At 41.1% G+C, this 15,000-nt stretch overlaps 1 protein-coding gene across 1 annotated transcript in view; it reads right to left on the bottom strand.

Moving 5' to 3' along the window:
* The window catches only part of slit2 (slit homolog 2 (Drosophila)), a 95,449-nt gene that overhangs the window by 51,997 nt on the left and 28,452 nt on the right, over window positions 1-15,000 (bottom strand). The window contains 4 exon segments of the mRNA XM_077016237.1: window positions 406-569; window positions 1,782-1,853; window positions 2,570-2,641; window positions 5,748-5,819. Coding sequence (XP_076872352.1) covers window positions 406-569; window positions 1,782-1,853; window positions 2,570-2,641; window positions 5,748-5,819 — 380 coding nt within the window.

The following is a 15,000-nucleotide window of genomic DNA, read 5'->3' as shown; positions in this document are numbered from 1 at the left end:
AGTGAAAGTAATAATAATAAAGGAAATTTAAAAACATCATTATTTGAAAATGTCACATGCCTTCATTAAAGTCTTAAAAGAGAAACTGTGCATCAGCCAAAACATGAACATTACACACACACACACACACACACACACACACACACACACACACACACACACACACACACACACACACGTACGCACGCACGCACGCACACACACACACACACACACACACACACACACACACACACACACACACACACACACACACAAACACACACACCCCAAGCCCTGCTCAATTAAATCGTCCACATATCCTAAGTCTTCATACATAATCTTCAGTACAAATATCACTCAGACTTCACAAAATTAGTCATGCATGTCGAAGATACAGATACAGACACACACAGACACACTCACCGGTACAAACGAACTCTCTCTTCTGAACCTCAGCAACATTGTGTCCTCTCATGGGAGGCGGAGACATGCACTGTGTATAGAGACCAAGGCGGGGTCTCTGCCTTAGCCATTCAGAGAGCCAGGCCACGTGACAGTCACAGAGCAAATGATTCGAGTGAAGGCGACTGGGACAGAGAGAAAGACCGACTGAATAATTATTTAAAGATCAGGTAGTGAGAGGCCATTTTAAAGAGCCAATGTCACACACTTTAAATCAATACAACCATCCACATATCACCATAAAGTAGGTGTTATATTTGTGTAAATATTGGTGTAATGTTTGCTGCACTGTCAATAATCAATTTCTGCAGCACCATCTACACAAACAAACACCCACACACACACACACACACACACACACACACACACACACACACACACACACACACACACACACACACACACACAAAACACACTGATCAATAGGAAAGATAACAACCTGCATACATTTAGCGGTCAACAACATATGCTGGGAATCAAATCCACGAGTACTTAGCATATGTATCCTGATTTTATAATAATATTAGTAATAATTACAGTAATCTAGAGTGCTTTACAGCAGAGATACAACAGATATATTAGTGCTAAATTAAAGAAAATAAATCAAATGTATTTTAAAGTAGAATGAATAAAGAGACTAAATAGAACAAAAGAAAAAAAAGAATAAAGTTGAATGTTATTAAATAAGAACAGTAAACAATAACTAGCAAATAATTAATATACTGTGGCAATAAGATAGATAATAAGATCAATAAGAACATTAATAAAAGAAAATGTAATAATAAAAACTGGAATCAGTTCAAGTACATGTAAAGGAGACACTATGTAAAGGCTAGTCTGAATAACTCACAGTCCCTCTGAAACGTGCCAAGGTCATCTATAAAAAAAAAACCTGTTACACATGAATTCTGTATAACTTTTAAAACAGGCTCTACCCAGCACAAACTGATTGAAATGAAACGGTCAAATCTATCGTTCTGCTGTTCCTGTCTGTCTGTCTCTCTCTCTCATGAAGAAGGGGAATGTTGATGGGGTGATTAGGCCCATTAGTTGTAAATGAGCTCTAATGGCTGATTATGATTAGGAGGCAAGCGCTCACACACAGGGCCCCGGTCCCCAGAGCCCACACACCGCACCGCTCACCCTAATCGACTCATTACCCATCAGAACCTACGTAATCACACTTATTAAAGGCCTCTATGGGGATGATAGGAGTGGATGCGTGCTGAGAGCAGTCTGGAGAGTTTGGTGTGTGTGTGTGTGTGTGTGTGTGTGTGTGTGTGTGTGTGTGTGTGTGTGTGTGTGTGTGTGTGTGTGTGTGTGTGTGACATACTCACAATGTCCGGAGTTTGGGCATGTGGTTAAAACTGGCTACAGACAAGCGAGAGATATTATTGTTGTTCAGTGTTCTGATACAGAAAGAAGAGGGGAGGGGGGGGGCAAAAATAAAACAGACATTATTACATTAGAGATTTTCTGAAATAACACACACATACATACACCACACGTCTCAAACTCAGCACTGTAAGATATCCCATTCCTATCAATGTGAAAAAAGAACCTTTCAGTTCTGTGTGTGTGTCTGTGTGTGTGTGTGTGTGTGTGTGTGTGTGTGTGTGTGTGTGTGTGTGTGTAAATATTCAGAATGTCAGAATGAGACGTAATTTCATTCACTCTCGTCCCTCTTGTGCTCTCTAACAGGATTAGGACTAGATTATCTCTTCACAACATAAATCTGCTTCCCAGCAGTAGACTACACACACTTGTACATACACATTACATCCAACACACACACACACACACACACACACACACACACACACACACACACACACACACACACACACACACACACACACACACACACACACACACACTTTTTACAGCCCACCATAGTTAAGTATTTAAATATAAATCTTTCAGCCCGAGACATACACACAAACTATAGTAAAACACTAAAACACACACTCATTACAAGCACACACACATACACACATCAGGCAGCTAATCTTTATCATTTTGTATCAACACATAGTAAACACAAAACGGGCCAGCACACTACGACACACACACACAGGTGTCCACCGACTCACACACGCAGATGGACATACACGTGTGTACTCACAACACTTCCAGATCCCGCAGGGCTCTGAAAGCACCATCTTCAATGCAGGAAATGTGATTATAGTCCAGCTGCCTGATAGAGAACAGGATCAAACAGAAGATAAGTCACATGGTCATCGTCATGGCAGCAACATCCTGCACAGCATCAAAACAATTAAACACACCACTATAGACTAACGTGGCACCACAGATTAAAACTGCACCACAGATTAAGACTGCACTACAGATTAAGAATGCACTACAGATTAAGTCTACACTATAAGCAAAGATATGAATATATATTCATTCTCATATAGATCAATACTCATTATAAAAAGACTTCCCAAATCTACGACTGCACTATAAAGTATAGTGTTGTTGGGCCAGTGCAAATGCTCAAATAAGACACGTGACTCGCCGGTGTGGGCATGGCACAGGGAATTGTGGGCGTGGTATTGGGAGGTGTGGGTGTGGCACAGCAAGGTGTGAAAACGTGGCACAGCAAGGTGTGGGCGTGGCACAGCAAAGTGTGGGAGTGGCACAGCGAAGTGTGGGAGTGGCACAGCGAAGTGTGGGCATGGCATTGGGAGGTGTGGGCATGGTACAGGCATGTGTGAGTGTGACAAGTGTGTGGGAGCATGGCACATGTGAGTGTGGGCGTGGCACAGGTGAGTGTGGGCGTGGCACAGGTGAGTGCAGGTGTAGCAGGTAACGTGTAGCCAAGGCATAGTCGCGTCTGTGGGTGTATAGGTGTGGTACGTGTGTGTGGGCGTGCCACAGGTGAGTGTGGGTGTGGCACAGACACATGTAGGTGTGGCACAGGCATGTGTGGGCGTGGCATAAATGCTGCTTGGCATTTTGATAACCTGTGGCAGAGGCACTACTCTACAGATGAACTCCCCTCGTCCCACTGAACGTGACTCAGTGCTCTTTCTGCATCTGTCTGAAGCGATGAGAGCGGCAGGTCGGAGGAGGTGACAGCACCAGTGCTGGTTTGAGCAGAACCGTGTTCAAAGTGTGTCTGTACCAGCAGCTTTTAGAGGCCACACCCCCTGCTGAGTCAGCCCACTCTCCTAATTACAGGCCACATAATTAATTAGTTCACATAATTAATTAGTGGTGATAAATTCACATGCCAAACAAAATCCACAAAGAGCACAGACTGCACTACAGATTACGACAGCACCATCAATTAAGATCATTGCACAGAGAAAGACTCTGCAACAGACTAGGACCCTATTATAAGACTCAATTTTAGACTAAAACATTGTTATGTTGTAGACTAAGAAACAGACTAAGATGTTGTAGATTAAGATATTCAGACTAAGATGTTGTAGACTAAGATACAGACTAAGATTATGTAGACTAAGATATACAGACTAAGATGTTGTAGACTAAGATACAGATTAAGATGTTGTAGACTATGATACAGACTAAGATGTTGTAGTCTAAGATATACAGACTAAGATGTTGTAGACTAAGATATACAGACTAAGATGTTGTAGACTAAGATATTCAGACTAAGATGTTGTAGACTAAGATATACAGACTAAGATGTTGTAGACTAAGATACAGACTAAGATAATGTAGACTAAGATATTCAGACTAAGATGTTGTAGACTAAGATATTCAGACTAAGATGTTGTAGACTAAGATACAGACTAAGATTAAGATATTCAGACTAAGATGTTGTAGACTAAGATACAGACTAAGATAATGTAGACTAAGATATTCAGACTAAGATGTTGTAGACTAAGATATGCAGACTAAGATGTTTTAGACTAAGATACAGACTAAGATGTTGTAGACTAAGATGTTGTAGACTAAGATATACAGACTAAGATGTTGTAGACTAAGATACAGACTAAGATAATGTAGACTAAGATATTCAGACTAAGATGTTGTAGACTAAGATATACAGACTAAGATGTTGTAGACTAAGATATACAGACTAAGATGTTGTAGACTAAGATACAGACTAAGATAATGTAGACTAAGATATTCAGACTAAGATGTTGTAGACTAAGATATTCAGACTAAGATGTTGTAGACTAAGATACAGACTAAGATTAAGATATTCAGACTAAGATGTTGTAGACTAAGATATTCAGACTAAGATGTTGTAGACTAAGATACAGACTAAGATGTTGTAGACTAAGATACAGACTAAGATGTTGTAGACTAAGATATTCAGACTAGGATGTTGTAGACTAAGATATTCAGACTAAGATGTTGTAGACTAAGATACAGACTAAGATAATGTAGACTAAGATATTCAGACTAAGATGTTGTAGACTAAGATATGCAGACTAAGATGTTGTAGACTAAGATACAGACTAAGATGTTGTAGACTAAGATGTTGTAGACTAAGATATACAGACTAAGATGTTGTAGACTAAGATACAGACTAAGATAATGTAGACTAAGATATTCAGACTAAGATGTTGTAGACTAAGATATTCAGACTAAGATGTTATAGACTAAGATACAGACTAAGGTGTTGTAGACTAAGATACAGACTAAGATGTTGTAGACTAAGATACAGACTAAGATGTTGTAGACTAAGATATTCAGACTAAGATGTTGAAGACTAAGATACAGACTAAGATGTTGTAGTCTAAGATATACAGACTAAGATGTTGTAGACTAAGATACAGACTAAGATGTTGTAGACTAAGATACAGACTAAGTCTTCACCATGCCCTTCACTAGACAGGGAGTGTAAAGGCTACACGGAGACTTGAACAATGTAATTGTGGAGAAAGCCACAACCACAAGCCTCGCCCACATTGCCCACTACTCCACCACGATTGTCTGTTACAGAAGAGGCCTAGCGCTTCATCCTCCTCGAGTTCGGATGTGTTGTTTATATGATAAGATCGTCCGTATGGCCACAGAGGCGAGGGGCGCCTGCAGCAGGTAGTGTAGTGTCCTGTAGTAATCGTGAAATTTGGACAGTGTGCACAGCCAAAAGGAAGCCGCAGAGAGTGTGTGACCTTGCTTTCATCTGAACACAAACCTCCAGCACACCCACCTTGCTGGAAGCACACCAATGGCCTAAGACACCACCACAGACTAAATCACTAAGTTATAAAATGAATACGCTGTTAATACGCTATTAATTTTCCTCTCGCTCTCGCACACACCCACACACACACCCACACACACACACACACACACACACACCCACATACACTCACAGGTTTTTGATCTCTGTTGCTCCTCTGAAGGCCTTTCTTGGAATGCCTTGAATCTGATTTTCACTCAAATCCCTGCAAAAGGTACAGAGCATTAAAAACAGGATATAACCATCACAGCATGACAAACATGGAAAAACAACCAACCAGTAAGACATGGAATTTACAGGTAAAAAAGGGTGAGGAAGAGGTCATAGAAACAGAGAGAGAGAGAGAGAGAGAGAAACAGTGAGAGAGAGAGAGAGAGAGACAGAGAGAGAGAGAGAGAGAGAGAGAGAGAGAGAGAGAGAGAGAGAGAGAGAGAGAGAGAGAGAGAAGATGAAAGCTATAACTTTAAGTGGCTTCTCATGTGTTGGGATTTGAAGGTCTCTAGGTGTGGATCAGAAGGTGTCCATCAGACCTTCTGACACACACTCTCACTGATTACACTTGTGGCTCCGTCTGCTAGAATGACTGGATCAGCAGATCATGGTTCCGATTTTGTACTGAACAAGTGGTCTGGATATAATTGTTTGCTGAGTAGACTTCAAAAGCACAGATTTAGCAATACAGAAAATTGATTTTTGCGTATGCACAGAGATAGAGTGAACAACGTAATTACACAGGAAGTGTGTGCAAGTCTCAGACGTTAAGGCTCCTAGTTTGAACTGAAAGTGGAACCAAGCGTGAATGATTCAGATCAGTGTGTGTACTGGTGCCAGAATTCAGTTTGAATTAAAGATCATTACATTACATTAAACCATAACCCTGGATTATTATATAAACATTCCACCCAAATCCCAGCAGGAATAAATGATAGAAAAATCTGATGCTGCAGGACACACACACACACACACACACACACACACACACACACACACACACACAGTCAAGCTGGGCACTTCTTTTCTTTTTTCTCATTAAACTCTCATTTACACACACACACACACACACACACACACACACACACACACACAATTGAATGGTGGGATGATCGGTGGCATCAGTAAAAAAACTTATGCCAATCAAATTCCTAAGACATCAATCATAATATGAAGCAGACACAAAAACAGAGGGACTGTGTGTGTGTGTGTGTGTGTGTGTGTGTGTGTGTGTGTGTGTGTGTGTGTGTGTTCAACAGAGACTGATTGTCACTCTGTTGCCCATCTGCTTGGCCAGCTGAGAGATGCTCCTATTCGTCCAGGTACCTGTCAATCAACAGAGTGACAGCTGACAGCTCCAACCACAGAGCAGCAGAACTTTAACTGAAAACCCTCCAAAGTTTCAGACAGTCATGTACAACACAAACTCCAGAAGCTCTGTGATCTCCCTCCTGCTTTCCTCTCTTTTCTGGCTCCTCCCAAACATAAATCCATTCTCACTCACTCACAAGTATGTGCATCATCAAATATGTGAATCCACTACTGAGTATATGCCTCTAAGACTGATACTGCCGCATTTGTCCACTTGGGGTCAGTAAGCACTTACCAGCAAGCGCACATTTTGCATACAAATTCCACCCATTAAAAATTAAATATGAAAAAAAGCTGCAAATTAAAACACATATTAGTAATTTAATGAAAATATAACAATATTGACTATATAATATAATAATAATTACTTTTCTCAAGTAAAAATAGGAAAGCAGAGAGCTACTGGGACATTATAATTTAAGAAAAAACCAAAATGTAGACTTGGACATAAGTTAAGGAAAGAAAAACAAAAGGACAGATGATGGAGAGAAGGAAGGAGAGAGAAAGGGAGAAAAGAGAGAGGGAGAGAGATTATAAGGGTGATGAAGGGGAAGGAAAGGGGAGAGAGAGAATGAGAAGAGAGGTGAAATGGTGATGGAGAGAATGAGGAGAGAGAGATAGAAGAGGGACAGAGAGAGCTGAAATGGTGATGGAGAGAATGAGGAGAGAGAGATAGAAGAGGGACAGAGAGAGCTGAAATGGTGATGGAGAGAATGAGGAGAGAGGGATAGAAGAGGGACAGAGAGAGATGGAGAGAGAGAGAGTGGATAAAGGCATAGAGGGAGATGAAGAGAAGGAGAAAGAGAGGGATAGAGGGAGATGGAGAGAGAAGGAGAGATCACCCCACTAAGCCTTTCATACTGTGCCACAAAATCACAAATTACCAATTTTCACTAAACCAAACTACAGAATACAACAGTGAGGGAGAGAGAGAGAGAGAGAGAGGGGGGGGGGGGCAGCATAGAGTTAACGATGATTAGAAAGATCGATGTGTGAAGTGTTTAGCTAATTTTTGAGTGCACTAGTGATAACTGGACAAGCGTGTATGTACCGTTAAAACTCTCTCTGATTGGACAGAGCCCATCTGGCTGCTCTAATATGTTTCTTCTGATACCCTCTCCTTTTTCTGTACTTTTCCTCTTTCCATGTCTATCCATTCTTTGTCCAGTTGTCTTCCTTGGCAAATAAAGGTACTGACATAACGTCTCTCTCTCTCTCTCTCTCTCTCTCCTCTCTCTCTCTCCTCTCTCTCTCTCTCTCTCTCTCTCTCTCTCTCTCTCTCTCTCTCTCTCTCTCTCTCTCTCTCTCTCTCTCTCACTCACTCTGACACACAAACACTGCTGTTTAGCTACATTTAATTAAATTATTCCCATTAAAGGTGCAGTACTGCTGCAAATCATTTAGTGTGTGTTTCATTCTAGAACTGCCTTTCTCTTTGTCGGCCTTTTTTCCCACACATGCATTTTCTGTCTGTCTCTCTCTTGCTGTCTCTCTCGCTGTCTCTCTCTCTTATACACTCACTTTCTCTTGATATCCAGTGGTGTTTGGAAGACCACCTGTCAGTTCTGGAAATGTCATTTAATCTCTTTCACACACACACACACACACACACACACACACACACACACACACACACACACACACACACACAACACACACAGCAGGTGGTATGTGTGAAAGGGATGTGGTGAGAAGTGTGCGTTGAGCGTTTGCTCTCCCCTGAGAGCCTCATTAGTGAGGTGTTTATGAACCAGAAGCATTCGGTGCTCGCTGTGTAAGCCTGGCTCTGCACACATTACTGCCAACCTACTCACACACACACACACACACACACACACACACAAAGCACAGACACACTCGGACATGCACCACAGATATTCAGCATCCCAGTTTGATCTGAACAATCAAGCAAACAAAAAACAAATAAATAAAGCTTAAACTATTTATGTCTGTAAAGCTTCAGTGGGGCCAGACTAAACAACGAGAGATTAAAACACAGGGTGAATCACAGAAACACTGATCGTATTAGTGCCCTATAAAGGGGAAGGGTAGGGACAGGATGCATGTGTGTGTGTGTATTTGTTTAAAGTGTATGGTAGCATTAGCACAATAAAGTGTGTATAACCCCACACCACAAACTCACCCGCAGACCATTATTAAACACACACACACACACACACACACACACACACACACACACACACACACACACACGCACACACACACGCACACCAATTTGGAAAAGGAAAAAAAACAGATGAAAGACAAAAGATAACTTAATTCTTTATTCTCTGTCTCTCCCTCAAAATCTTTCAAGATGTTTTTGGTCTCTAAACTATTTGCCAAGCATACAGATATGTGGTTAGTGTGTGTGTGTGTGTGTGTGTGTGTGTGTGTGTGTGTGTGTGTGTGTGTGTGTGTGTGTGTGTGTGTGTGTGTCGTGTGAAACGGGTGGTATGTGGGAATCAAACTGAAATATTCTTGTTCAAATACAGACAAGCCCTCAATGTTGTCTTTCACACACACAAATTTCCGCCACAACCATTCGCTACATACACAGCTGTCTGGTCCATCTGTCTTTACCACACACACACACACACACACACACACCCAACACACACACCAAAAATATAGTTAAATCTTTGAGAACTTAATTTTAACAGTAATGTGCAGAGCAGCACAAGAGTACATCAGCATAATAGATTAAGACTCCACTACAGACTAAGACTCCACTATAGACTAACACTCCACTATAGATTAAGACTCCACTACAGACTAAGACTCTACTATAGACTAAGACTCCACTATAGATTAAGACTCCACTAAGCAGTATGAACTAAGACTCCACTATAGACTAAGACTCCACTATAGACTAAAACTCCACTATAGACTAATACTCCACTATAGATTAAGACTCCGCTACAGACTAAGACTCCACTATAGACTAAAACTCCACTATAGACTAATACTCCACTATAGATTAAGACTCCGCTACAGACTAAGACTCCACTATAGACTGACTTCACTATAGACTAAGACTCCAATATAGACTAACACTCCACTATAGATTAAGACTCCACTAAGCAGTATGAACTAAGACTCCACTATAGACTAAGACTCCACTAAGCAGTGTGAACTAAGACTCCACTATAGACTAAGACCCCACTATAGACTAAGACTCCACTATAGACTAAAACTCCACTATAGACTAAGACTTCACTATAGACTAATACTCCACTATAGACTAATACTCCACTACAGACTAAGACTCCACTATAGACTAAGACTCCACTAAGAAGTATGAACTAAGACTCCACTATAGACTAAGATTCCACTATAAACTAAGACTCCACTATAGACTAAGACTCCACTAAGCAGTATGAACTAAGCCTCCACTATAGACTAAGACTCCACTAAGCAGTGTGAACTAAGACTCCACTATAGACTAAGACCCCACTATAGACTAAGACTCCACTAAGCAGTATGAACAAAGACTCCACTATAGCCTTAGACTCTATTTCAAAGTAAGCCACAATATTAAAGTTTTACTATAAACTAAAACTCGTCTATAGATTAAGGGCGTACTCACACTAGGCACGGTTTGCTCGTTCCGTGCTGGGGCCCGGTTATCCCCCCTCCCCACTCCCCCTCTGGCCTGCACTCACACTCGCTTCAGCAACCCGGCTCGAGCACGCTTACGTCATCACAACGCCGCTTTATTTGGAAAAAAGCGCGCTCGTACACTATGGAGTTCACGATTCTCTTTTTATTGTCGTTTTGGGAGTGCAGAAACACGGTGCAAGCACAGATTTATCGATAATTTAACACAACGATTGTCTGCTAATCGCTTTGCCGCCATGACTGTTTAACGTGAGTGTCGCATCACTGACGTCATGTTTGAGTTCCAGCAAAATGAACCAATCAGACGAGGCACCAAGCGGGCCCGGGCACCGATAGCGCTCACACTAGAAGCGAACCGTGCCCGAGTCCACATGAATCGTGCCCTGGCCCACCTCTTCAAGCGGGCCCGAGCACGGTTAACTGATCTGGGCCCGGGCACGGTTGGAGCGCTCACACTAGCCAAACGAACCGTGCTTCGGCAGGGAACCGTGCCCGGGCACGGATCACAGAGCCTAGTGTGAGTACGCCCTTAGACTGCATTATAGACAACACTTACAGCTAGACTCAGAGCTTCAAACCACAGTAAAAGCTACACTCAGAAATCACTGCCACAGTAAGAGCTGCAATTGAAAATTAGTGCTAACCACAAGTACAGAAACAGTGAAACAACAGCTATGTAATTACAATGTCAGTTATACGGAGTGAAAGAGTGAGAGAGACGAACACAGAAGGGGAGAGAGAGAGAGAGAGAGAGAGAGAGAGAGAGAGAGAGAGAAAGAGTGTGTGATAGATAGAGAGAGAAAGGTCATGCTGTGGTTTTCAGGCTCACAGTCTGCCAGTGGGAATTACATTCGGTCACAGAGGATTTCCTTCTGTAATATATGTAATATAGCGTGTGTGTGAGTGTGTGCGTGTATGTGTGTGTGCTGTCTTTAACAGCTGTCTCTAAGTGACTCAGACTCAATCCTGCTGCATGTATTTTTCGTAGCCACAGTGGATGAATCAATAAAAAGATACATTTACAACAGCTACTATGTCAGCTGTCAATCTCGCCCAGGACCCACTATGACATCACCTCACAAACCCACTGTAACATCATAAATCAACCTCACTCTGACATCATCACCCAATACCAGACTACCATTAATAACCAGACCCACCTTGACATCGCTCAATCCAATTGTCTGAGCTCATCAACCCAGCCCTCTCTGACATTATCACCTAATCCTAGCCAGACATAATCACCCAAATGCACTCTGACATTACCCAATCCCGCTCGGGCACCATGACCTAATCCCATTTTGACATCATCAATCAATCCCACTGATATCATCAACCGTTTCTCAGCAACATGCAACACTTTTCTTATGGAGACCACTTTCACCATCTTCTCTGGAGGTTCAGTAATTCTATCTCACACACACACTCGCAAGCACACACGCTAATGTAGAATACAATCTAATTCATTTTCCATGTAACACAGTAGTGTAATGTTTGGAGGTTCTTATATTCTCATTACAATTACTGAATTAGATTTTCTGTGCTTGAGTTACCCATGTGATTCTAAGCAAATAATATCAAATACTAAGAACATATTTAAAACATAAACAGTGTCTAAACAGGCTAATATCCAAGTTTCCTCTTACTGTGGGTAAGCTAACAGGCCTTTTTATGTTTACTGTGATTGGCTAGTTTTTATTTAATAAAATGCCAAAATCAACAAGAATGATCATCTTTGCGCTTTCTAAATCACAGATTTCTGTGTTTTAGATGATAATTAATAGTAATATTAATAGTTAGTATGTAAATTACTAGGTCATATACCTTTTTTACAAAGGAGTACAGTATTTTCATAAAAGTTTGACAAAAGACATTGAGACCACACCACTCTTCAAAATGGCAGTAGTATTAATCTCCTACTCCAGAGTAACTGTCCAACGTAACCGTCTACTCATGTTATACACCAGAACGGTGTGTAGTAATAGTGAGTAGCCTGACCAACTTCATTAAGTAATCCCTCCTGGAACCCAGTACAGTGTCAAATATCTGAGCTCAACAGCACCCAATACATAAATGCAATTAGTCGTGATTAAGTATGGCAAAGTCATTTAATTTATCCAATTAATAGTTTGTAATCACTTGACACCACCAATTGTTTCTACTTTATTTCATCTTTCCTTAACATGCAGTCCCGCTGAGAGTTTTGGCACTCTTTAAAAAGTGAACTGGCCAGGAGACAGAAATAAAACAGTCAACAAAGGGGGAAGGAGACCCTGTACATGACTGTACAGTACACTACCCTACTTTACACTACCACTCACTCCCACTAGCCCACTGCACCCTACTTTACACTGCCACTCACTCTCACTAGCCCACTGTACCCTACTTTACACTACCACTTACTCCCACTAGCCCACTGTACCCTACTTTACACTAACGTATGCTACTATACCTTACAGTACACCACAGTATCCTGCTTCAAACCTCTATACACTACTTTACCCACTGTATTCTACTTTACTGTATGCTACTATACAATAATGTACTTTTTGGCACTTTTTAAACTATGCCAAAATCAATGACTGGAATAAAAAAGTGTCCATTACGCTACAGGTCCAGTGTTTCACTACAGTTACAGTGTTATGCTACAGTTACAGTGTTACACTCCAGCTACACAGGTACACTACAGATACAGTGTTACACTCCAGCTACACAGGTACACTACAGATACAGTGTTACACTCCAGCTACACAGGTACACTACAGTTAGTGTTGCACTACAGCCACACAGTTACACTACAGTTACAGTGTTACAATAAAGTTAGTATTACACTACAGCAGCACAGTTACACTACGGTTAAGGTTAAATGGTTGCAGTGCTTTTGCATTACAAACTCTACAACTCCCTATTGTGTCCTATGCAGGACACAGCAATACTAACCAGCTTTGTAGAGGTACAGAAATTACCCAGAGATCACCACTGCTTCTTTTAACATTCTACACATCATATCAAAACAGGAATTCAATTTCTATTACTAAAGCATTTTAGACTTCATTATTGCAATACAAATTTTATAGAACTTATATTGCACTATAAATTATATAGACTTTATTATATTGAATAATGGTTTGCGTTAAAATGAAAGTTCTAGAGTGTCATTTAAAATCAATGTTTAAAAAAAGTACAGAAGTTTAGGACCATGGGAGAGGGAGTAAACCAGATCTATAACTTTCAGAAACACCATTTCTGCATTTGGAATTATGTTTGTAAAATCAGTACAAATGAAACAACCTCTGCTGACCTCCAAGTGAGGCTTTGAAGAGCTCACAAAACGAAAATGTAATGGCAAAGACGTCTGGCTAAATCCGGGTGTGCAGGTGTGCAGCTGCTCTCTGGCTGAACTGAGCTGAACCGCTGCTCCCCAGCCCAAATCACACTGTTCCTGATCTTCACTCTTACCTCTCACTCTGTTTGTGCCAGAACATACACGCAATACAGCCAGACAACAGCCAGAACACAGAGTAAAGACAATCTCCCTTCTGTAGTCCCACAGCTAAGCACTGGCCACTCTGTCTACACCATGATCCTAGCCTGTGAGTCCATTTCCTGAGGTCAGCTTACTGTGTCCTGTTCACCATCACTCTGTCCCATGCTTTCTGATTCCTGACTCTGCACCTGGTGTTCTGGTTTTGCTTATGAATACGTCTTGGCTGTGTGCGTCCACCTGGTTCTTGTACTGTGTTAATGGCTACGGTTCTCCGGTTGACCCAGATAAAACCACTCGTGTCCCGCCACCGCAGGCGAGCTACGCAGCGGACGTCTCCTCAGTCCCGTCTCCTCGATCCTGTCTTTCATCTACTCTCTTAAGAGGTCATTACTCACTGTCCCGGGAAACAGTGCAACAATGTGCTTCTAAAACAAAGAGTCAGTGTAACTGGAGAAACGTTCCTCAGATACACCATAAACGTGGCGTCGTGCCCTGTTCTCCTATATTCCATTTGAAATGTCTTTATTTGGAGCAATGTTGTCTAACATTATGCTAATATTCTCTTTATGTAAACATGTAGCGTTCCTACGCAAAACAAAATGAAGACATAAGTAAATAAATATTACCATGATAGTCAAGATGATTTTGTTATAGATGATTATTATATAGCATATATAGTTATAGTTATATAGCTATAATTTAGCACAATAATGGACACTAAGCCAGTAATATAATACTAGAATATTTCTGGGCTTAAAGATATTACTCAAATTGTTCTGAGACCTTGATAATATTATAATATGATCAGAGTTCTGAGACTTTGATAATATAATAATGGCATAAAATGTCTCAGATGCATAATAATATGCAGTCTCTGCAGTACACACATACAGTACATTTCACTGGTTTAGACTGT

The sequence above is a fragment of the Brachyhypopomus gauderio genome, chromosome 1 (genome assembly GCF_052324685.1).
Source record: "Brachyhypopomus gauderio isolate BG-103 chromosome 1, BGAUD_0.2, whole genome shotgun sequence".
In the NCBI taxonomy this organism is placed as follows: Eukaryota; Metazoa; Chordata; class Actinopteri; order Gymnotiformes; family Hypopomidae; genus Brachyhypopomus; species Brachyhypopomus gauderio.
The sequence above is the reverse complement of the archived record's forward strand: the minus strand, read 5'-3'. Positions and strand labels throughout refer to the sequence as shown.